Source organism: Aotus nancymaae, unplaced genomic scaffold (genome assembly GCF_030222135.1).
Source record: "Aotus nancymaae isolate 86718 unplaced genomic scaffold, 86718_ANA_hifiasm-v0.15.2.pri h1tg000059l, whole genome shotgun sequence".
NCBI classification, from domain to species: domain Eukaryota; kingdom Metazoa; phylum Chordata; class Mammalia; order Primates; family Aotidae; genus Aotus; species Aotus nancymaae.
Window position 1 is genome coordinate 67,300,371 of NW_026988473.1, and position 26,428 is coordinate 67,326,798.

A 26,428-nucleotide genomic window follows, 5' to 3' on the forward strand; every position below is an offset into this window, starting at 1 on the left:
TGAGTGTAGTGCACCTTCACATGGGTTATACTCTCAACCTCACCTCTAGGGACTCGCCAGAACTTTAGTCTAGTTACAGGTCTAGAAGCAAACAGGGGTGTTGGGGGTTGCTCCTGAGGAGAATCAACATCATGCCTGGCAGCTGCCTCAGGGGAGGCCATCACAGTTGCCTCAGGCAGCGCAGGGTTCACCTCCTCAGACAAAGATGGACAGACTGATGGCAGCATGGGTCAGGGAGGGGATGCTGCCATTACTGGCAGTAAACTCAGAGTACTAGTTCAGCATGTCTGGGGATGGGGAAGCTGTTTCTTCTGGCAAAAAAGATTCATCAGAGTTTACAAACTTAGTGTCCCCAGCTTTAGCAGAGTCCTCTTACACGTTCCCATTGTAAGTTGCAGGGTCCCATTGTTTCCAATCAATGCCCTCACTTAGACAGTAGACACCTGGTGAGGCTGTGCATGCAGGTCAGCCACTCGCATGATAAGAGCTTGTGCCTATTTTTCCACAATTTTAGCTCTTTTTCTACAGGAGGTAAGGCTCTCACTCAGGGCAATCTTAGCAGATTTGAGGCTCCGGATCTGCTTCTGAAGCTGGGAGTTAGAATCCCTGAGTTCATCCTTTTCTTTCATCACTTTGTCTACTGAACTTAGGAGCAAGCAACCAGCTTCATTATGTTCTTTGGTTCTCCATATATGGTCAAGAGTCTCTAAACTCCTTGCTTCTCACAAGCAGTGAATCAGGAGTGTCAAATGCATTTATTTTGCATAACTTTCTAAACAGTTCATGGCAAGGACTATCAGTGTTTTCCATACTATTATAAGTGGAGTCCTTAGTATTTTTGGGTCTAATTATACTAAGCAGCCAACTCCAGAAACCCTGAAACCAATGAAAGAACTCCATTCTTAATATTCTGTTCCTCTAGAACCATTCCTGGTACCAAAATCTACATTAGTCATGGTTCTCTAGAGGGACAGAACTAATAGAATATATATAAAGGGGAGTTGATTAAGTATTAACTCACAAGATCACAAAGTCCCACAAAAGGCCATCTGCAAGCTGAGGAGCAGGGAGAGCCAGTCCGAGTCCCAAAACTGAAGAACTTGGAGTCTGATGTTTGAAGGCAGGAAGCATCCAACATGGGAGAAAGATGTGGGCTGAGAGGCTAGGCCAGTCTAGTCTTCTCGCATTTTTCTGCCTCCTTTATATTCTAGCCACGCTGGCAGGTGATTAGATTGCGCCCACTCAGATTAAGGGTGGGTCTGCCTTTCCCAGCCCACTGACTCAAATGTTAATCTCCTTTGGCAACACCCTCACAGACACACCCAGGTTCAATACTTTGCATCCTTCCATCCAATCGAGTTGATATTCAGTATAAACCATCACAACTACTCTTTGATAACTCAAACTGTGCTTTTTTCCCAGGTAGAATATACATTCTTAATAATAATAATCATAGCAACTAATATTTATTGAGCTCTTCCTCTGTGCCATTGGCAGTACATACCTTCTTAAACATTTTGCACTAATTATCTCATTGAATCCTCCTCACAATACTATAACATACACACACACAGGCAAACATACATATACAAACACACACACACATACCTTTTTCTATATAAATCTACAATACAAATGAGAAAATGGAGGCTTGGAGAGATAACAATTTTGCCCAGCTGGCAAGTGGAAGAAATGGGATTGAAACTCAGCTGTCTCAAACTCCAAAGACCAAACTTCGCTACTATTTTGTTTTTGGTTTGGATTCTTCCAGAGCTTAGCAGATGCTGAGTACACAGCAGTTGCCTAAGCAATGTTGGCTGAGGGAAGAATTGGTTAAAGGCTGGTTGTCTCCAGTAGGGAACAGATGCTGTGACCTATTACAGGCAGGCAGGGAGAGCCCAATGACTATTTCATAATGTAGTCATGTGATGTTATAGGGTGATGCCAGCATGGTTATATGCTCCCAGGCATTTGTTAACTAAGGAAAGGGCACAAGGCAGAGACGAGAGCCCAATCCTGGGGTCAGACAGGGCCAGGTACACTGCTTCGCTATTAGACACATTTTCTTTTTGAGAGTCCTTGCTAATAAATTTGATTCAAATTACTAGGTGTGTGACCTTGGACTAGTTATTTAACTTTTTCAGAATTCATTTTCTGCATCATGAATTTGATAATAATGCTTACTTCACATTATCATCACCACTTGTAATACATGCGACTCAGTGGTAATGTGTTCAAAGTCACAAATCTAGAAAACAGGAAAGTCCTAACTGGAACCCAAATCTTTCCACCTACAGACCATATTTTCCTTCCCCTATCACAAATTACTTTCAGAAATACGGTAGCTACATGCCTACTTCAAAAGGCAGAATTCACAGTGCTTTTTTCCCCTTTGACTACTCCTCATGGTGCTTCATCTCTCAGACTTAAAAACAAGCCATTTCTTTGGTCTAAGTCAAATTAATCTTGCTCGTATTTCAAGACTGAATCAAGAAATACACCTTGTGAGTTAGTGTATGTTGTAAGTAATGTAAGGTTTATAGACAAAGAATATTCAGGTTGAAGAGATTTATTTGGAACAGTTTCTACTTTCGATACAATGCCCCCTTAACATACTGTTAAAAACTCACAAGGCGCTCACGCCTGTAATCCCAGCACTTTGGGAGGCCGAGGTGGGTGGATCACGAGGTCAAGAGATTGAGACCATCCTGGACAACATGGTGAAACCCCGTCTCTACTAAAAAATACAAAAAATTAGCTGGGCATGGTGGCGTGTGCCTGTAATCCCAGCTACTCAGGAGGCTGAGTCAGGAGAATTGCCTGAACCCAGGAGGCGGAGGTTGCGGTGAGCCGAGATCGCGCCATTGCACTCCAGCCTGGGTGACAAGAGCGAAACTCCGTCTCAAAAAAAAAAAAAAAGAAACTCACAAGGCATATCAGAGATGTCCTGGAAGAAAGCACAAGCTGAAAGGGCTGAGAGATGTGAGACCTGCGCATAAGTTTTGGTTCATCTCTTTATTCATCAATTATTTCTTGAGTGAGTAGTATGGAGGCTCACACTAGGGGCTGGAGTATAGTGTGAACTAACGCAAACAAGATGCTTTGCTTGTGGGGTTAATGTCTACTGAAGGTCAGTAGGCAAACAGTTAAGCTATAAATGTGCTGCAAATCAGAGGCAAGATTCTTGGGTCTGGCCGGGGTCCTCCTTTTCTATGTGAGTTCAGGAAAGTCACTTTTGCTCCCTGAACATCAGCTTCCTCTTTAGTCCATAAGGGAGTTAAAGTGAGATGACCCTGAAGGTCCTTCAAAGCATTCAGATTCTACACTATGAAATGTTTCTTCTTTCTACCTCTCCCCATTCCCTCCCTCCCTTCTCTCCTTCAGATATGAGAGGTATTCAGCTTTACCCTCTTGGATGATGACTCAGTTTCAGCAGCTGACAGTGTGCTCTTTGCCCCCCACCGTCTGATGTCAACTCCAGACTCAGAGCACAAGAGGTCACTTGCAGCACTCATGTCCTAGAAGTGATTAAGGGCAAACCAATAAATAAAGTGCAATAATAAACAGCATTCATTGTAATGTAGTAACTGAATAATTCTCACTTCCTGCTTCAGTGAAAGGAGGGATAACTTGCAAATAGAGGCAAATCCATTACAGCTGAGACTCCTAGCCCTTACCCTGAAGTCCCATTTTAGGATGCATCACAGGGATTAGGACTCTCACTAGAGAGTTTGGTCATGCAGGAGGAGAGTGGAGGGGTGGGATGAGAACACATTTGTTTTCTTGTTTTCTCTCTCAGGTTCTTTGGTCTAGCCCACACTGTGTCTCCAATCTAAACATTTCCTTGAGGTGCCTTTCAGATGCTAAATGCAAGTGAACTGTGTTTTCTATGACATTCAGGGCCAGTCAGAGGAGTGAATCACATTTATAATGTGAGAGCATGTGAATGGCTCAAAGGTTTCTGAACCATTCTTTTTTTTTTTTTTTTTTGGAAGAGAAAAATTAAACACTGCTTGCTAAACTTGGTATACTAGCTGACAAAAAAGTAGAGATCCTCACTTGGCTAGGATTTAAATTCCTCTAAGATTTTAGAGATAAAAGCCATGAAGACATATAAACACACTCCAAGGGAATAAAACATCTTCAAACTGCCCCCCGTACTATTTTTAGAGAACCCTCCCCCTCCACACTCCTTTCCTATCCATACTGACTTCACAGCCCAGCAGGTTCATTTTTACTTCTGTCTAGACACTAGTGATCCCCAAGTGAGCCTGTTACTGTGACCAATTGTCACTTTAAAGCCAGAGACAATATGCTATTGCTTCCCTTCAATGCTTCCTCTGCCTGGGGAGGAATTTTTGCACCTTGATTGGACGTGCCATTCACATAACAATTGCATTCCACTTATGAGTAAATGCACTTGCAGTACTTAGCACAGTGCCTGGAAAATTGTGTCTAATAAATGACATTATTGCTCTCTATTCATTCTCAAGTCTCATGTCAGTGGAGCTCATCCTAGTAGAAGTGACTTTATTTGACAGCAATATTCACTATCTAAAGATTTCCAGGAAATGGGATGCTGTTACCTACATCATAGCCTGTTATAGTTCTAAATGCAACCAGGCATGAAAAGGGTTAGCATGGTAAATGCTCAATAAATGATAGGTATTTTTCTTATTATTACATAAGCATTGATTGTTTTTTGCCAAATATTACACTCAACCCTCCAATGGCAAAAAGTGCCTATGCAAATTAGAAAAAGCTTATACACACTTAGGCATATATATATAAGTGTGTATATATATGTGTGTGTGTATGTATACTATGTGAGATGCAATTTAAAATGGTAAAAATGAGAATTAAAGATAAATAAAAAAAGAAGCTTGTTCCTGGGTATTTTTAGCCCACAATAGATTTAAAACAGCAAATTCAATGTGGGAGGGGGCCAGACTGAGGGGCTGCTCCAGGCAGCTATCTGCTGACAGTGCCAACAGAGTACAGCTGAGCACTGTGCAGCCGGGCAAGAAAACCCGTCAAGTGTGGGTCAGAAACCCAAACACAGTGCAGAGAGAGCAGCCACAGAGGGAATCTGTAGCATAACAGGTCCATAATTACTCAATGACTCCAAGGCAGCAGTCTCAGCACTAGGGGCGGGGTAAATGGTATGGAGTAAGACCCAGATGGGGCCTGTGCAGTGGTTCTGCAGTGGGCTGCACTGTAGAGAAACAGCAGTGAAAGAACTGACTCTTCCCTAACTCTCTGCAGGTGCAACTCCAAAACTTCCATACAGCAGCCACAACCATGACTACGTTGAGGAAGAAGATTTGGTTTTACTAAAATACCACTGATCACATTAACGCTGTGATTCTGAATTTTGTTGTTACAATACACCAATGCTACATACATGGTGTTTAATTTGTAAATTATTTGAACATTATCGACAATATGCCAGCTATAAGTATAAGGTATTTCCACTTAACTTTGTGTTTTTTTATGTATTTAGGTAACATGATCATAAAAAGACTTAGTCAACACTTGGGGGCAGAGGTGCCCGGAAATATTATTTTATTTAAAAGGAGACCCTATGTACTCCTCATCTAATGGGATTCTTGTGAACATTTAACGAGAAAAATCCTTATATTTAGCAAAAATGCTTGGCCTATATATAATCTTCAAAAAACATCAGTAGTATTGTTACCACATTTAAAAAATACTAATCAAAGTCAAATTCTTTATTTGCCAAATGTGAGCTTTGCCTATAAGTGAGAAGAAGGTAAACACAGAAGTTCAGGCAGCTCATGGGATGAGCTGGGTGGTGGGGAGCTTTTACCTGTAACAAAGCAATCATTCCATTCCTCAGCAATCATAGATTCCTATGTGTCTTTTTCTGACCATCGTTTGGGCTTAGACTGCTAGCACTCCACTTCACTCAGAGGCAGCAGACTTCACAGGTATTCACAGGATGCCTTCTCCATGAATGAGGAGTGAGAAGGCTTGCCACTCACATTGACCTCATGCATCAAATTCATTATAGTATTAATTCTTTGGGCAGGTGAGCACAAGCCAATTGCAGAGCGAAATGGTGGTTTCCTGGGCCTTCCAGGAAAAACCATCACATCCGGAGTGCTCAAAAATCAGTTTCAGAAAGTGTTAGTGATATCTTTACAAATGCTCATGAAGTTGTCAAAACATAAAAGGCGAATGGCATATCTGCAAACTTTTTACTTCTTTTCAAGTGAGATAGGCTTTCACTTATACTGACAAGTGCTTGTGACACATTTGAGACAGTCATTGGAAAAGTTCTGTTTGTAGTCGTGTCACTTAAATTTCTCAGAACTCTGTGAATCAATGGAAACTGCATTCTGGTTATCACTACTAACAAATAAAAGATGTTTCTCATAGCTTCCCCATTGTTACCTACGTATACCAATAGCCCTGGCTGCATGGAAATGACTTTCCCCCTTTTCTCGTACAGGGACTTCAAGTGCACAGAAAGGGACAAATCATAATCCTTACTCATGATATACCTTTCATTGTTTCATGCTTTCACATTAGGTGGCACATTTATGGTGCTTACTGTGTTCTCATAGATAGATAGAAAGACAGATAGCTAGGTAGATAGGTAGGTAGATAGATAGCTAGGTAGGTAGATAGAAAGATAGATAGACAGACAGACAGACAGACAGACAGACAGACAGAGTGGGCTACACATGGATGTTTTTCTTGAGAGGTGTAATTTTGATTTGACTCAATAGCCTTCATTCTCTGACTCTGACGTGGCTCACATCTTAATGAGGCAAGTTCACCCCTCTTACATGTCCCACTTTACAGAGGAGTAATCTGTTTCAGATGACATGGCCAGTGGCATAGCTGAGATGGCTATGTACTAAGTTTGTTGTTCTACTTTGTACTAGGTTTGTTGTACAAGTTTGTTGTAGTACTTACTAGTACTAAGTTTGCTGACCGCCTATAAAGAACAGATTATGTATGGGGAGTGCCAACTTCAAAGGAAATCCAAATCTTTTCCAGACCATTTAATGTTTGCCAAGAGCAAGGGCAAAGGCTTAGGCGTCCTTGTTTTCCCCCAGGCTCTAGAACAGTGCTGGATATGAAAGATGTCTTGTAAACCTTCACAAATTAAATGAAACTGTATACTAAATAAATATTCATGGGCCTCCAAAGAACAGTGTCTGGCTGTGTGACTGCAGACAGGTCACTTATTTCTTCTGACCCTGCCTCCTTATTTATGAAATGGATAAGGTACAAAAGTGCTCTGCGAATAGAAGGGCTTATTTTCAGTATCCACAAAGAATTTTAGTCCTGGGGTAGGAGTGGATTTATCACAGCCAGCTTTCTGGTTTCAACCTGGCAGACAGTCTATAAAATTAGTTTCAATTTAAGAAACTTTATTTTAGTGACAATTTTATTTATTCTGTCCTGGGTTGGTTTTCAATTTAATTTGGTGGTTATTCCAGTATCATGCATAAACTGTCATTGATTTCTGGTAACACATAGCAATTACTAAATGCTGCAGAGTTGATTTGGCAGGTAAGGCAAATGTACTGGGGTGAGGTGTTGGAGAGATACCTGCTAGAGGATAGATCTAAAAGCACACACGCAATTTTAATTTTTAGTCTGAGCTCTGCCAAGTTCATTCTCCCTTCCACCGTCTTCCTAGCAGGCACTTACTTTGCACCATTTGCCTTTTACCTCTTCTCTACCAACTGGTAACTCATTCTGTTGAGGATCCCCCACACATTCATGAATGGCATTTTTAACAATCTCTGCCACATGCCATTGCCATCTGTGGGCTCTCTTCAATCCTAGGTTGCAGCCATGGTGATTTCTCCCCTGAGTCATCCCAATGTCCTCCCCTAGGTGTCTCCCTACTCCATTCACTCCCAGGTCTCCACCGTCCATCCTCCCAGCAAGAGTCAACCTCTTTATTCACAGCCTGTCACTCCTCCATCCAATAACCTTTAAGGGCTCCCTAGGACCCAAAGAATCGCCTCCTCAACAAATTTAAAGGAATACTTAATGCCCTCTGATATTGGGCCTCGAGCTCCGTTTACAACCTTGCCACTGCCCCACCGTGTGTTCTCATCTAATGGAATACTTGCTGGTCACCAGATAGCGTCTGTTAGTTTACTTTTGCTCTTGCTGTTTTCTAAGTGTGAAGGTACACTTACTCTGTAGTTGTCAAATCCTCATAGGCTCAGCTAAAATGCTACCTTTTCTTGGAACCCTTTCTTAATTGCTCTCACATGGAGGAGGCTCTTTCCATTTGAATACTCATTAAGACTCTATTCATATCTTGCTAAACTTTTTTGCCTTATGCTATAGCTGTGTGTATATGTATGTGCGTGGTGTGTATCAGAAAGAACGTCTTGGGATGGCAGAGGTGGGGTCTTATTCATCTATGTCTCCACCCAGTGGCCAGAGCAGTGTACAGTGCATAGAGAGGGAACTTGAAACCTATTTGTTGAAATGAAAGGAAGCAATACTCAGATCAAGAGAATCTTTCTCTAAAGGCAACAATAAATTATTTGGTTCACAAGCTATAGCAATAAATAAATAAATAAATAAAATAAAGATGTGAGCTGTGCCTTCTAATTTACATGGTTTTTCTCCTAAACACCACGTTCTTTGTTCTCACATTATTTAATTCAATACTTACTGGCTGAACGCCATGAACTCTTTTAGGCCCCAAATAAGTCATAGTCCTGGCCCTCAAGAAACTTGCTATCTATTCTTCAGAGTTTATTATTATAGTTGAAAAATCACTTCTCGGAAAGAGAAGCTATTTGCTCCAGGTCATATAGTCAGAAAAGTTAAGAATAGGACAGTCTAATTTTAGAGCCTACCTTCTTTAAAAATCAAAAGGCAAAGTAATCAGGTATTTTTCTAAATATTAAAAACATATTGGAAGCTGTTGCTGAAACTCTTTTCCGACATTACATGAGCAATTTTTTTTTTTTTAAACCCTTTCCCCACATATAAACACAGTGTAGAGTTAAGAGGCAAGATATATTCTTTTTACTTGCTAAAAATCTGGCTATAATGACAACAGTAAGGAAGCCAGATGAGGCGACATTCATTTCTGCATCTTTATTGTTTAGTGTTGATGTCTTAGCTTTGCAAAGTGAAACCTGCAAGCTCAAAGGTATGATTGTAGGCCTGTTACCTCAGAGTCAGATGAAAGGAAGGCCTATAGTAAATCAGAATTTATTCATTAATAATTCCCAAAGTAGAAATGGGTTGAGCTAAATTTTCTGAATAATACTTACCTTATATTAATCATGAGAAGAAAATTTAACAAAGGCTCCGTGTTCTCATCTGATAAAACTATACTTGCTATTTCTATTATGTAACCATATATTACATACCTCCTATTTATATTACTTTGGTCTTACCATCACTACTTGAATGGATAGAATTAGCTATGCTAATGACATCTGGAATTACTTCATACGTAAAAATCTTTAAAAATATCAATTATTTCAGTTTGCTTGCATAATAACAATATATCACCATGCAGGGCCTGGTTCTGTCACTTACTAGCTGTAGGAGCTTGGGTAATTTACCTATCCTTTTTAAACTTCAGTTTTCTCATCTGCAAAATGGGCATATTTATAATATTTACCTCACAGGGTTACTGTTAGGAGCAAAGGAGCAATGCTTATAAAAATAATATGTAGAAAATAACAAATCCACAGACATTCAGACTAACTGGTATCCTGAAAGAGATGCAATGGTTTTCCAAAGCAATAAGCACTGATCAAGTGTGTTCTTCTGGAAATTCCTACAGGTAGCTATACAAGATAACAGAGAACTCAGAAACCATCCGGATTTGCAGCCAATGGCAGGGGCAGGGGGAAGGTTTAGAAATCAGCCCTGCTGCCACGCTTCACCTTCCTGCCCATTAGAGTCAGCCAGTGGTAACTTCTCTCCCCAACCAAAGAAGCACGTGGTCAAAAACACCCCTTATGCAAATGCACGCAGGGCAAAGTTTTGGCAACTCTCCCTTCTTCCCCTGTGCACAAGGAGATTTGGAATCTAAAGAAAAGAATGCTGTTAGGAAGTTGCCCATTCTTGCCTTATAAGGGGGAGAGTTTAAGAGGCATGTGCTTGTAGGTAGGGGTGGGCAAAAGGTAGATTAATGTTTCTAACTACTTTACATGTATTATATCTTTTAATATGATTTCTATTTTTATAAATTAGGCTTAGATAAGTTATGATAATTGATACAAGTTGGTTATTCTGTCCGATACCAAATTTTTCCACTGTGCCTGTGTGTCTCAACTTAGCAGCATGCCTAACAAAATCTCTGGGGAGCTTGTTAAAATGCAGCTTTCCTGCTCCATCCCCAGAGATTCTGATTCTGCAGGACAGGAGCTGAGCCTGGTCATCTCCATTTTTAATAAGCACCTCAGCTGATTCTGATGTAGATGCTGCAGGCTACACTTTTTTTTTTTTTCTGCTAAAATTTTCTGGTTTCTTCTCTCTTCTCCACAGCTATTCTGCGGTCCTGGGTCAGGTCTTCAAGCCTTACCTGCCTCATTGAAATGGACCCCTGCCCTCTGGGGCTGCTTCCCTCTGGAAATTTATTTCACACTGCAGCAAAGTAATGTGCTAAACTCTAATCTAACCTCTACTAAATTCCTCCCAAGGCTTTCCACTTCCCTCAAGATGGAGGCCCTTCATGACCTGGTTTCCAACTTCTCTGCTTTATCTCTGGACAGTTAAAGCTTTGTACTTAACACTTTGCACTTAAGTAATATTAAGCTTCCTTGGCTTCCCTGAGCACACTGGGCTGTTTCATGATTTCTGCCAACAACACTCTTTTCATCCTTTTATACCTGACTAGATTTTACTGATTCTTCAAGGCTCATTTTGAATGATATTTCTTTTAGAAACTAAAATATATTATATAACACAGGTATATGTGTGTGTGTGTGTGTGTGTGTGTGTGTGTGTGTGTGTACGTACAGTGGACAAATTTTTCAGTTATAACTTATAATACATTTTGTATTTAAGGTGCCGATTAAGTTGGCATTTTCAATGGCAGTGCTTTTGGTACCCAGGTGGTAGATGATTACCCAGAAATGCACGTGCACAAAAATACATAACAAATGTAGTTTATTCTCCATGCCATTCCATAGAAGAGCAGTTTCCTCATCAGCAACTTGAGACAAATAAATAGACTATGAGGAATATGTAAAATATGTACTTTTTCATCCCCAAACACTCCTTGAGTTCCATCGGCTTTCAGGGTTTACATAGGACCCACCTTAATGTGTCTCAGATATGCAGACTTGACTGGGATCCCCTCTGAGAATCATTTACAGAAAAGCCACTAGCACATCTGGATCAGACAATTATCTGTGTGCTGGCTCATGTGGTTCTCAGTGGACATGTGAACTCAAAGTTTGGCTAGATATGATTATCACTTTCAAAAGAAAATGTAACAGGTTACAAGGTGTTCTCATGTTGGGCTACTGAACCTCCAAAATTCCCTGGACATATGCCTACCTCTGTTCTTTGTATCTAATAACATAAGATTGGTTAAAACCACACTGCATGCAGTATAGGGAAAGAATCCGAGAGGAAAGGTGAGCCAGGAAGAGCAGTGAGGAAGATGTTAGAAAGCCTGGAATTAGAGAAGTAATAATAGAGATATCTAGGAGCAGCCTCTTCTGAGTTTATTCCCCTTGAGGGCAAATCCTGCCTTCCGGATGCCCCTGGAGTGCGGCAGTATGGCTCTCCTTCCACCTCTCCTCTGTGGATCTCTAGGTCACCTCTGGACATCTGAGATCTTTGCCTGGCTCTGGCCATTCCAAGACCAGCTCCATTAAAGAGCTTTCTTTTGAGGGCGGTAATGACATTTCTTTTGTCAAAATGTCACTTTGAAGGTGTTACAAAATCAATCTCCATAACTCATTTGGGTGAAGCAAATATAATTCCCATCTTGCTAACGAAACACTGACTGTCACAATGATTTTTTGATGAATGACACAATGGCAGGCTCTGCTACCAGCTCGCTGTGTGTCCCAGAGAAATGATTCTCAGTTTCTTCATTTGTAAATGAAGTCAATGGCCATATGGAAAGTTCTAAGAATCTATGAAATAGAAATGAGATTTCCCAAGGCCAGCTGCAGTTTGATTTTGGGAGTTTGCTGTCACCCAATCACTGTAGCTTCCACCCCATCCCCTCTCATAATCAACATCTCCTCTTAAAGAGAGCTTAAGACTTTGGAAAAGGAAATAGAATATTACAAGGAACAATCGGGACAAATGTCCAAGGATGATAGTCCTCTCTGATCTCTTTAGAAACGATTTCCCATTTCGCTTTCCTAAGGCCACTGTTTTAAGCTCAGGTTTTCGGAATATTACACTCAGAATACTGTAATGGCTTTCTCAAACATCTACTTCCGTCTCTCTCTATCCTTCAACCTTTCCTTCCCACAGTTGCCAGATCAATCTCTTAGAAATCCACTCTGAACATTCCATTTCCGTTGCTCTAAGAAGAATGCATTGAGTAGCTAGTATGCTTCAGGTAGACATCGTGCTAGGTGCTGGGGCACAAAGATGTGTAGGTTCAGATCTTTGCCTAGAAGGACCTCATAATGCAGCATGTATAGGCGATGATACGGGTACCTTCAGCATATTAGCCCAGAGAAAATCACCTGGTCTGGTTGGCCACAACCCTTAAAATTCTTTATTGCTTACAGGATAAAGTATAAGTTTCCTGGGAAATTTTAGGCATCAGAACTGTCTTGAACCTAACTTTCCAGTTCTGAGTCCTTTTATTCTCCTTCATAAACTGTTCCTTGCAATGAAAGTGAACCATGTTTTACTTCATACTTATCCTGCATCTTACTCCTAACCCCAGTCCCTATCTCCCTAATGCTTCAAGGCCCCCTAATCCAAATTTTCTCACTTCCAAGCTGGAATCTCCTTTTCTGCACTGAAAACATGTTTATTTTAAATACACATAAAAATGTGTATTTCTGAGCTTACTTTAGAATGTTCTCCTTCAGAAAGATGTGCATCATCCAGGAAACCATCTTCTCCCTCTCAAGATTTAAGTTTATGCCCACGTTAAATTTTGACAAAGCTAAACCCAATTCAATTTGCTTCTTTATTCTTCTTAAATTGCACAAGTGTTACATGATCTTAATAAAGAAGAAAGCATGCTATAGTAAACAGATTATGAACTTTGGAATCAGTCAGACATATATTCAGGTTTCTTCACATCTCTAAACCTCAGTTTCTTTAAATCTATAAAGGGGAAATAAATGATTTCCTTTGAAGTCTAATGGTGATTAAGAGATGAATGTATGCCGAGCACTGTGGCTCACACCTGTAATCTTAGCACTTTGGGAGGCCAAGGCAGGAGGACTGCTTGAGTCCAAGAGTTCGAGAGCAGCCTGGGCGACAGAGAACGACCCTATCTCCACAAACTTGTTTTTTTTTAAACAGAGTCTTTCTCTGTTGTCAGGCTGGAGTGCAGTGGTGTGATCTCGGCTCAACATAACCTCTGCCTCCTGGGTTCAAGTGCTTCTCCTGCCTCAGCCTCCTGAGTAGCTGGGACTAAAAGAATTCACCACCATGCCCTCCTAATTTTTGTAGTTTTAGTAGAGATGGGGTTTCACCATGTTGGCCAGGATGGTCTTGATCTCTTGACCTTGTGATCCACCCACTTCAGCCTCCCAAAGTGCTGGGATTACAGGCGTGAGTCACCACATCTAGCCATAATTTTTTTTTTTTAAAGAGAGGTGTATATAAACTGTCTGTGTTTTTATAATGGATACTCATATTACCTCAAATAATAGCTATCATCTCTGTTCTGTCCCAGCCCAAGGATAAATAGGACTATTTATTTATTTATACCATACCTTACTTTAGAAAGGGTTTACAACATAAAAGGGACACTTATACATCACACATTGCTGACATATAGTAAAGATACTAATAGCTCTCTCATATTCTCTCTTATACATATTTTCCTTTATTAAATTATAGACTTAAAAAATTAGCATAAATCACTAAATGGTCATTGAGTTTTCAATGCAGAACAGCTTGATTCTGAAGATTATGCCATTTCCTAAACCTCTCAATAAGTAACAGAATGGCTGGTTAATAATGAAATTGATTTTAAAAAGAAGGTAGAAGGACAACAAAAAAAAATTAAGGGGTGCTTCAATTTTCACCAGAGGCTGGTTTGACTAGAGACTCATTAGGAACTTAATACACATTCCCAGGGGAACTTAACTGCATTGAGATCTGGGGCACTCAGATGGGTCTTAAGGAGACCTGTCCAAATAGATGGCTGTTTGAAGTTTAGGGATCTGCATAGGCTGGACTTATCTAGGCTACTGACACAACAGCCCACTTTTCTTTGCATGTGTAGACATAGACTTTGTAAAGGCACACAGAGTGGATAGAAATCCTGGGTATTTCATTTGTAGCAAATGAGCACTTTCAAATGAAGAACCTCAGATTTCCTCATGCATACTTTCAAAATCCAGTAAGCTTCCAATCTCATAGCCAGGCTTTCCATACAAGCTTTCTGGTCTTTCTGATCTTTGTCAACCCAGTTTGCTACAATTCCTACCACGACCTTTGCGCACTGGTGTCCTTGACTTGCTTGACCCTATTCCAACATGGCTGTGATTTCCACTACCATGTTCAAGCTTTTTCCTCTGTATGTGGCAAACTGCTACTGAAAATTCAATATCTCATTCAAATATCACCTCTTTGAAGCCTTCTCTCTTACCTAAGGCATAATTTGTAATGCTCTACTTCCTCTGGCTTCAACAGAATCAGGTAGAGTGTGGAGTAATGGAAAGGGCAGGCTTCTGTTGTCAAAATGATCTCAACCTGAAGCTTGCACCTACTAACTGTGTGATCTTAGGCAAGCTAGTTAATCTTCCTGAGGCTTAGTCTCCTGATTTTTAAAATGAAGACTGTTCATTCCTTAAATTTATGGAAAATATCAGTGATGGTGTATTATCATTGTTTGCCTGCCTATATTTCTCTTTTTGAGCTTGTTGCGATGTAAGATCTTATACACACACACACACACACACACACACACACACACACACACTCTTGCTGCAACACAAGACACCTAGCATAGTGCCTGGTGTTTTGTAGCACTCAATGTTATTGCAATCAATGAAGAGTTCTGGAAAAGTAACTCAAGCACTGACAGTAACATTAAAGTCCAAGTTCGTCTATAAAGTGCTCTCTGGCCATTCCTGTGACTGTTAATTTAAATTCTTATAGCTCGTGTACATTCTACTAATAAGGCTCTTGTCACAGCCTGCTTTCACAGATCCTAACTGAATCTAAGCTCCTCCAGGGCAGTAACCTTGGCTTTCACTCTGAACTCCTCAGGACACTTCACAATGCTCTGAAAATGCCAGCTAATGAAAAGGTTATTTAAAATACCCTATTATCCTACTCATTCCAGACAAATTTCCTCCTTACTTGATGCTGAATTTGCCTCAAGTTCCCAGAGAATGAGGCCTCTGCATCAATGACTCATTCCTGTAGTCCTTGCCTTTAGTTCACAGTGAGTGGCATCTCCTGACCCAGCTTTCCCAACTCTCCAGAGAGTTGTTCTCTCCTTTCCTCAGTGCATTTTATCTCTTGTTAATGGTCCTTTGCTTTCTACTTCTGGACAAGTCTTCTTACTGATGTATTTTCTCATAGGGATTTGGAGAACTTTGGTTTATTACCAATTAATGCCTGAGTAAATCTCATGGAGAGTTACTAATGTAAGGCACCCTAAAAAATCATTGAATCCAGCAAAGCAAGTAGAGAATAATTCCCAATGTTGCACTAGAGATGACTCAGTCATGCCACTCTTTTATTCTTCTGTGATCCTGTACGGCCTCAGAATTCTTTTTCAAAACAATACACCAGATATAAACTATCAATCCATTAGTCTACATAGGAGATAAAACTTGTTTGATATCTCTGATGTAGTTTAAAGGTTTTATTTTGGTAATAAGGCCCAAAGAATAATAGTGGCTTAGTAGTGAGCTGAAACCAGAACCCAGGTTATTGACCCTTCTGATTTTCCATTCAGGGCTTCCCCTCCCAGATTACTCCTGTCTTTCAATAGCCAAGTCCTAGAATTTACATCCTGTTTGTTGGCAAATACCTAATGGTGTTTAACATGTATGATTAAAAAGCACATCAGATACATTTCAGTCTTACTGAAAAGATATCTAGCCTCTCACTGATGTTAGGAGCTCTTGGGGAAAAGGGCCTATGTTAGACTTTGTGTCCTTCTAAAATTCTAGTCCTGTTTCTGGCACATGTTAGGTATTCAATAAAAATTCTGTCACATATATCCAACTCTATTTGTCTGTCTGTCTATCTATCTATCTCAAACAAATAGGAGGTCTATCCTTAAATTCTCAACAGGAATCATGGAAAAAGATCCTAACTCTTATGTACAAGTAGCATTTTCTTGAAAGAACTTTATGTCATGATGTCACATACCCTCACTTCTATTTATAATGACATCCTATGTTTCATAAATTTTCACTTCACTTGCATATTTTAGGGGAGGATAAATTATTATGTCAATGACTGGGCTACCTTATGATTCTTCTACTTAAAAATAGAAAGGGCCGTGCTGGGATTTGGACCTCAAAATCCCTGGGAAATGATAAATTTTTCTTCTTGTTTTTCATGGTGATAGCAACTGACCATAAATTGTGGTTCTGTATGATATTCACAAGCTACAATTGTTAGGCTAGAAAGGTGAAGGAGAGGATATGAAGAAAAAAAGCACAGGAAGAGAGAAGATGGGGAAAGTTATTTTACAACACAGCAGTAAGATACTAGTATTATCTCTTCAAAGAATAGATTTTAAAAGCTATACAAGCCCCAGCTAACATTATATTTCATGGTGAAAGATCGAATGCATTTCTCTCAATGTCAGAAATAAGACAAAAATGGCTGCTCTTGCCATTTCTATCTAACATTATACTGAAGGTTCTAACCAGTGCAGTTAGGCAAGGAAAAAAGGCATCCATATTTGAAGGAAAGAAGCAAAACTCTCCCTTTTTGCATGTCTATCTTGTATATAGAAAACTCTGAGGAATTCACTAAAAAACTGTGGCTTTAGCAAGGTTGCAGGATATAAGAATGATATACAAATAATTATATTTCCGTATATTTGCAATGAACAATCCAAAAATAAGAAGATAATTCATATGCAAAAGAATAAAATTAGAACCCTAACTCATACAATACATAAAAACTAACTCAGCATGGATCAAACACCTAAATGTAAGAGCTAAAATTATAAAACTCTTAGAAGAAAATATGATATAAATCTTCATGACTTTCATTAGGCAATTGTTTCTTAGATATGACACCAAAAGCAAAAAGAAAAAAAGAAAAAATACATACATTGGACTTCACCAAAATTAGAACCTTTTGTGTACCAAAGAACACTATCAAGAAAATGAAAAGACAACCCAGAGAGTGGGAGAAAATATTGTAAAGCATATATCTCATAAGGGATTAATAACCCAACTATATAAAGAACTTCCACAACTCAACAATAACAAGACAACCCAATTTAAAAATGGGCAAAGGATCTCAATAAACATTTCTCCAAATAATGTACATGAACGGCCAATAGGCACATGAAGATATGCTCAATATCAACAGTCACTAAGGAAATGAAATCAAAACCACAATGAGATACCACTTCATACCAACTAAAATGGCTATAATCAGAAAGACATATAATAAAAAGGATATGGAGAAACTGGAACCCTCATGCATTGTTGTGGAAATGTGAAATGATACAACCACTTTGGAAAACAGTCTGGCAGTTGCTCAAAATGGTAAGCATACAGTTACTATATGACCCAACAATCCCACTCCTAGGCATGCAGCCAATGGCAATAAAAACAAATGTTCACAGAAAAGTTTATACACAAACGTTCATAGTAGCATTATCCATAACCAAAAATTGGAAACAACTGAAATGTCCATCAACTGATAAACAGATTAAATGTGGCATATTCATACAATAAAATATTATTTGGCAGTAAGAAGAAATGAAGTACTTATACATTCTACAACACAAATGCATCTTGAAAACATTACGTAAGTGAAAGAAGCAGTCACAAAAGACCACATGGTGTATAATTTCATTTATATGAAATAGCCAAAATAGGCAAATCCATAGGGACAAAAAGTAGATTAGTGGTTGCCTTCATTGGGGTGGGTTGGGGTGGGAGAATCGGGAAATGGGAAGTGACTGTTAATGCATATAGGATTTCTTTACGGAGTGATGAAATGCTTTAAAATTGATTGTGATGATGGTTGCATAATTCTAAATACTCTAAAAACTACTGGATTGTATTTTTTAAGTGGGAGAATTATATTGTATGCAAATTTTATCTTATAAAGCTATTATTTTAAAAAAAGATGTACATATGTATCTGTGAGTGAATATTCTAACTTTGATGGCTGAATTTTAGTAATTATATCTTCTATGTCTGTCACAACAATCCATGCATTCATTAGATAATCCATGTTTCCATAATCACTGTCTTAGCTTCCTAATGTGAAAGAGACTAGATATATTTTCTGATGAGCAGAAACGTTTTATAAAATCCATCCTTTTAGAACATTAATTTAAAAGGACAAAAATTAAAGAAACAAAAACCACCTAAACTCTCGTTATTTCTCATTGTAGTCGTTACATCACCTTCATCAACACTTTGCTTCTGCTAGCCACTTGCAGCTTTACTCCCAGTGTTTAAATATATTTACCATAAATCCATTTCATCAGAAATGGCATTATTAACTTCAACAATACATTTATAACAGTGCTCTACTGTCTGGTAGCTACATAATTTGTTTGCTACTGAAAACCTAAATGTTAATTATAGTTAAATCCATGGCAACTGAGAGAACTTGATGTTTCCATCATTTTGTACCTACCCCTTTCGAATCAATCACTCCAGGTTTGGCATTAAACTTCACCGTCTTCAATCGGGCACGTTCCTTTCTTTCCACCCTAAAGCAAATTGAGAATAAGGAGTCTGTCACATGACAAGGCATTTATGACTAAGTTCCTTATTAAGTGAAGAACACCTTTTCCTCCTATCCTTGCAGCTCAAATAAAACGTATTCTAAAATACTTCCCTTCCTTTGTTCCATATAAAAAATCTTGGTATAAAGTCTCTAAGTTTCTAACATGTTCCTTGAAATTACTCTGATACATATACTGAGAGTCATGGTATTTGTAAGCAACAGAGACGTAGAAGAAGATATTTATTATTTAAATGCTTAAATAATTAAATCAAAATTTATTTCAAGAAATCACAGTCCATAAAGATTAACATCTATACTGGAGACTAAACAACCTTTTCCTCCCCTCTTCCCTTCTCTCCTCTCCTTTTCTTCGTTTTTCTTTCTCTTCCTTTTAAGAACACCAGTGCATTTAGCTTTATTTTTTAACCAAACATGTTAGATATAATCTTGAGCTTTCCTTTTCTCCAATGTCCTTGTCATCTCTGCTGATTCATGGTTTTCCTGCTACTTCATTTATTCATTAAACACTTATTGACTGCCTACCATGTATCGAGCAAGGAGCTGGGAAACAAAGAAAGAATTCTAAAATCATGACTGCAGTGAGTTCTTAGCAATGTTCTTTTGGCAAGAACAGCAGGATAAACAAATGCAGAAAATGCTGTAGAACAAGATGGCTGATATCAAAGCAGGAGCACCTATCTCACTGGGAGGGTGCAAAGGAGAAGTAGAAAGCGTTGGGGTGGACTTCTTGGAGGAAATGTCAATTCATCTGAGATTGAAGGATTAGAAAGAGCTTGTCAGTAGGGAAATTTCAGGGTGATTTTTCACAGAAGGAACAACATATGCCTCAACCTGAAGGTATGAGTAAGCTACAAGATTACAGAGATTCTAATACAGGGTATGTAGTGGGTATATAGTTTAGGGAGGTGAGGCTCCGAGGTGACAGGCTCCTTATAAAGGGTATCCATCCACATTAAGGACTTGAGTTTTTTCCCTGGGGAATCATCATGAGTTCTTAGAAGATATAAAGCAGCGAAGTGATAAAATCAGATCAGCTTTTAAATAAACAACCCTGGTCGAGGCAGAAGACAGACTGGAGGAAGGAAGGAACAGGAAGAGGCGGGGGGCCTATTTAGAAGCTGTTGCCATAGTCCAGGCAAGAAATAATGAGAAATGATAGTGGGGTGGAGGAGAGGGAATGGCTTGAGAAATATTAGGAAAATGATACTGGTTGAACTCATGCTTGTTTGAAGGCCAGGGTTGAAAAAGAGGAAAAGAATCTAGATATTTCCCTGATTCTTCTGAGCCCCTCCAGTTAGACATGATTGCTCCTTTCTGACTGGAACAGTCTCCATGTCAGCATTACCTCTTGATTTCCTTGTGTTTACTTATGTTTGCACTGCATATACAAGGTTGTATGTACCTTGAGGTACAAGCCCACATATCACTCAGTGGTGTTTTATAGCAAGTCCTCAATAAATAATTGTCCAGCAAAAATAGTATTCATTGCATTGTTTTAAAATGACTTCTTGTTTAAATATTGCTAGCTCTAAATTCAAAGATGTGAGGAAAAAGAGAAAGAAAAATCTGAACTCACAGAAACAACGGTTTATGAAATCTAAGTTATTAATAGATCAATAATTAACGGCATACTCCTTTCTAACTGAGAGCTCTTTTGTGTTCCCAACTGAAACACAGTGAAGATCAGGGTTTCTATAGTTACAGAATGGAATTGCAGAATATATTTATTTCACCGTGAGAGTAGAATATCTGAGTGGAAACAGCTGAACAAAATTTTTAAAATCTAACTTCATATATTAAAATAATGTGAAGCCAGGCATGGTGACTCACACCTGTAATCCCAGCACTTTGGGAGGCCGAGATAGATGGACCACCTGAGGTCAGGAGTTTGAGACCAGCCTGGCCAACATGGTGAAACGCCGTCTCTACCAAAATAATTAAAAAAAAAAATGAACTGGATGTGGTGATGGATACCTGTAATCCCAGCTACTCAGGAGGCTGAGGCAGGAGAGTTGCTTAAATCCAGGAGGCAGAGGTTGCAGTGAGCCTAGATCATGCCATTGCACTCTACCCTGGGTGACAGAGTAAGACTCTGTCTCCCCCCAGAATTAATATAAATAAATAAATAAATAAATACAACAACATGTTCCACTGAAGGTTTCTACTTGCACCAGACATACAACAGTTGGGGAGAAAGCAAGACAGATTTCAGGTAAGATAAGCTGCGCAATGGAAAATGCTCACTGAGAAAATGCTTCCTTTGATCTTCATCACTTCATCGCCTTTTCTCGATTTTAATCCAAGTGCAAATGATAATTGATATCCATCTCTTTGTATTCTTCTAAAACTGTTGTTACAGCCCTAACTTTATTCCAGCTTTTTTGAACTGGGCTAATGATGGGAAACCACAGGTTCATTCAATGATGCCAAAATGACTGTAGCATGCAGAGAATATATGGTTATTTGATCAGGGCACGCAAATAAATTCTGCATAAACCCACAGAACTCACACAGGTTCCAAACATATGTAATATTAGAAGGAACTCAGTATTCAGCTCTCAGAACTGTTTGGACAGAGCATTCTAATTGTGCCCCATGCCCTGCACCCCAACCCCATTTCTATGTTTATCCTTTTCAATTTTCTTGAGAAATGTCTCTATTATGCAGATTTTAGTGGTTCATCCTTTAAATCTTAAAAAGGTTGCAAAGTATATTAAGTCAGCCAGACACACACACACACACACTCTCTCTCACCATTTGCTATAGTTTATTATTAATCTTCAAACAGGTAATAGAAAAAGTAAAGAAAAATTAAAATTGAAGCTTTATGGAGGTCACATAGTTCCTGTTCACTCACGAAGGAAGCTGAAAGGCTTCCTATTTGGGTTGAAAGTTTCATTAATAATAATAATATAAGTGGCCACTAAAGTTGCAACATACAATTATTAACAAAGGTCCTTCACATTTACATCATCCCATTTGGTCCCCATAATAACCTAATGATTTAGGTATTATCGATCTCATTTTATAACTGAAGAAACTGAGACTTGAAGCTTGCCAGATCAGAAAGTGGTCGACACAGAGCCCGAACAACATCCTCTAACAGCTAACTTCAGTGTCTGTCCACAGACACTCGATTTGGGAAACAGCATTCAGGACCTCCCAAGTCTGCCTTATCCAAATTCTCAATAAACATGAGATTTTGGATGTGGCATCCACAGTTTGAAGGCACATACATAACCTTAGAAGTCTGGGCTGAGGTTTTCATAAATAATAACCAATATAATCTTTCATCTTCATCTTCCAAATGTCCTGAATGCTATGAATATTATTAATTATTAAATAAACCACAATGAAATTTATGCATACAATCATCAAGGTAGTAGTGTACCATAACAGGTTGACCTCAAAATTCAGAATACATTTACTTTAAACATGGAAATCTGCTTAGTTAAATCCCTATTTGAGTTGATCTCTCTCCTTAGTACATCAGCAACCCTAATAGTCCATTTCCATCACAGAGGCTTGCATGAAGGGTAGGTGAGTAAAACTCTTATGTAACCTCTTGGGGTTCTCCACAAACCTCTTTCCTTGAGAGGATGTGTCTGTCTGTGGTTTATCTTTCTCATCTGCCTCAGCCCTTTCCTCTCTCCTAGCTCTTTCTGGGATGCATGTGAATGGTTTACTGCTGAAATCAGAGTTGTCTGGAAAATAGGGCTCTAAATCATGTGGTGTTTTTGTTTCGGGCAACAAAATCTCAAAATTTGAAAAATGGAAAACAGCTATCATTGGAATGTACACTGTTAGAATCTAGGCTAAGGACCTCACCTATAAGAGCTATAATCCAGGGCTTAACATGAACTGGATACATAGTAGGAGCTTAATGAGCCTTTGTTGAATGAATAAATAAGTGAACTCTCAAGGAGGCTACTAGTTCTTTACCTACATGTGAAAACTAAGGTCCAGAGAGTTTAAGTGAATTGCTGAACAACCAGTTTTTCCCATAAAATGTGATTCACCATTTCACAACTTACTTTCTTGGTAAGAATCTAGGTAAACCTTTAGCATCACTTTCTCTCATTGTTTTACTCAGTAAGACTTCTTTGACTAATAAATATTAAGGTCCAAAGGCTTTCACCTAAAGAAACGGTGGACCACCTGAACAGACAGACCAAATCGCAATGAGAACAACCGCCTTACTTCCCCACTCACACTTAAACTCAAGCAGTTAATTAGATTGTTTGAGCAGAAATAATCCTCCCTGCCCAAGTCTCATCCCTGACCAAAATACCAAAACCATAAATGAAATGGCAAAATTTGAGCAATCAATTCTGACATTTCACATGTCCAGAGAGCACCAAATGGCTATGCTTTAATAAGCCCAACGTCTCCTTCTCCCTCTCTCCCATCTGGCATTTTTAGGTTCTGGCCAAACCCATAATTGGGTCACGCTTGGAGAACTGGACAGTGGGAACATCATTTGTCCCTGGGAGTTCCTTTCCTGGTGCTCCACAGGCCCTGTTGGAGGGAGAATTGGAAGGTCACCCACATTAGTGGCCACAGGCTTGCTGTGAAGGCTAGGTGAGTAAACTCTTACGTAATGCCAGCGATAAGCTGCCATCTGAGAGCCCAGGTGACCAGTCACTGGGGAACAATGAATAGACACTTGGCTTAAGAGACCATGGGACAAAACCCAGCTGGGTCTCTAACACACTACGTAATCTCAGAAAAGTGATTCTATGCTAACAGTCCAGATTTTGAAGTCACACAGCCTGGGTTTGAATTCTGCCTCTTGCACTTACTAGATCTGTAACTTAGGGTGGTCCTCAACCTCTTAGGATTTCAAATTTTGTGTTTATACAATGAGAGCTAATGTAGACTTCAAAAATTTACAGCGAATGTTAAATGAGAGAATACAACAAATTTGTTTAGCGCAATGTCTGATCTATAGTAAGAACCCACTATACAATAGGCTGCTACTAAGAGGCTTATGATAATGTTGCCCATGATGTCACTTGTCATCACTGGTCCCTATTTTCTTACCTGTAAAAGGGAAGTAATACAGGTGCCCTATTTCAGGTGCTCATTGCCAAGGTCAGTCCCTTTATGCCAGGTGGGAGCAAGACATGGACTTCTATTTTTCCCCTTTGAAGAGACCCTGAAATGTGGGCCACCAGACTTGAGAGTTGTAGGGCTGAGAAGAGCCCCAAACCTTTGCAGTTGCTCATAGAGATATCAGACATTCAAACACAAAGGCATGTGTTTGAGTCCAGGCTTAGCCCCCTGCTGCCACTGTATTTTGGCAGACTTCTTAAATTGTCTGACTATTTCCTTACTTGGCATATGCTCCTAGGGTGGTGTTCCTGGTATAGTGGAAAGCCATCTGTCTTTGCTGTCAAAGAGACTGGTTTGGTCAGTGGCTGGCTGTGCATTCTTGGGTAAGTTACTTGGCGTCTCTGATCCTCAGTTTCCATATGAGGTTTTTGTGAAGATTAAATTGAAATCATGTATGTGAAAGCACCTGGTGCAATACGGAATTCACTCTCTGACTGCTGCCCTTTCACTTCCCTTGCCTTTACAATATAGCCCACATTGCCCTAATCACAGAGTAGCTGTGCCACAGTTACATGCTGGTCCCGCAAGTGATGGGCTCCAGGCAATGAACCAACAATAGTGCCTGGTACTCAGATGCTGCCCAAGCAATGCTTGCTGAGTTGAATTTTGCCAGCTCTTATTTTTGTACCTTTACAGGGCAAGATTGCATATGACTTAACTGCAATTCTGTAGCCTGGATTCAAATTCCAGTTTTACCACTTACTACAGGGGCAATTTCAGGCACATTAATGAACCTTTCTGTGCCTCAATCTCTTCATTTGTAAAATAAGGATAATAATAGCAACTTACTCATAGGGTTGTAATGAGGTTTAAATTAATAATTGTAAAGGGCTTACAATAGCGTCTAGCATGCAATAGAAATGTTTTATTAAATAAAATTTATTCCCCAACTTCAAAAAAAAAAAAAAGAAGGGGGAAGGTGATAATATTCATACTCTTCATCTTATGGTTTCATTTTGGAATGACTAAACGACATTATCAGTAGAGAAACATTTTTGTAAAAGGTATAAAGTCATACACTGATGTTATCCATTATGAGATTTAAAAAATTTTCCTGATCAGTACTCCTCAGAAAACAGGCTAGAAAGAAATTAAAAACTGAAAAATAACATCAACCTAATAAATGTAGGTTTTACACTGCACTAAAATAAGTACATGAGTACTCTTTGTGGGGTAGGATTATAAGTGATTTTTATTTTCTTTATATTTTTCTAAATGTTCCCACTTTTCTACAATGAAAGTTATTACTTTTGCAAATACTTAAAAGGATAAAAGTAACTTCTTAAAAAAATAAAATTCTAAAAAGAAAACTTGGCAGAAACTTATTTACAGCTATAAGTTTTCTACATATAGTTGGGAGGTGGAGGTACCGTACCCTTCATAAAAAGTAGAACATAAATAAATATCAACATTGCAATCACTAATCAAACGTATTTTCCAGGTCAGGGATACTCTGGTTGTTAAGATGGTTCTCTTCTAAAATAACAGAGAAATAGCTAATTCAAGAATGATAACTATCATTCTTGAAAATTATTTCAGGAGGAATAGCATTGAGAATGTTCCTGTGGAGAAAAATGATGAGCTAATTGAACAAACAAACGACTTAATAAGATTGGTTAGAATCACAGAACCTCATGGTTGGAAAGCGGCAGAAAATTGTATAATTCAACTCCTGTATCCAAAGTTTGAATCCCTTTTCTATCTTCCCAGGTAGTCCATGCCATCTTTAGGCAGCTCCAACTAGTGAAAGGATTTCTTTAAAATAAGCTGACATCTATTCCTGCACAGCTTTCCTTCCTCCACCCTATTTCTATCTTTGGGGCCATAATTCCACAAGATGGCTCCTTCTTCTAGAGAACGGCTCTTCAGACAGCTCAAAATAATTAAATCAAAGCAAACCAAAATGCATGTTGCCTTGACATTTTTTTATTTGAAGTAAATGGAAATGGAGAGATGCAGAATATTAACAAGCCAGTGCTGAGTCAATGCTTTAAACATATAACCTTTCAGAAAACACACACAGCTATGCTACAGTCAGAATGCCCTGGCAAAGCAATGTCAGGCAATTATCCAGGAGCCAAGAGGCTTAAGGAAACCCAGAAAACTCTGTTGGTGGGAGATCTACAGGCACTGGCATGAGGGATGGGGAAGTTCTCTGGAGTTTCAGCACCTTCACTGTGACTCCTCCCAGCTAAAGGTAAGAGAACAGCTG

General features: G+C 39.2%; 1 protein-coding gene across 33 annotated transcripts in view; it reads right to left on the bottom strand.

Annotated features, from left to right (window-relative positions):
• The window catches only part of DLG2 (discs large MAGUK scaffold protein 2), a 2,157,409-nt gene that overhangs the window by 49,582 nt on the left and 2,081,399 nt on the right, over window positions 1-26,428 (bottom strand). For all 33 annotated transcript variants that reach the window (XM_064365356.1, XM_012469540.2, XM_012469543.2 and 30 more), the window contains one exon: window positions 18,988-19,063. In XM_064365356.1, the coding sequence (XP_064221426.1) occupies window positions 18,988-19,063 (76 nt within the window). The remainder of the gene's footprint in view (window positions 1-18,987; window positions 19,064-26,428) is intronic.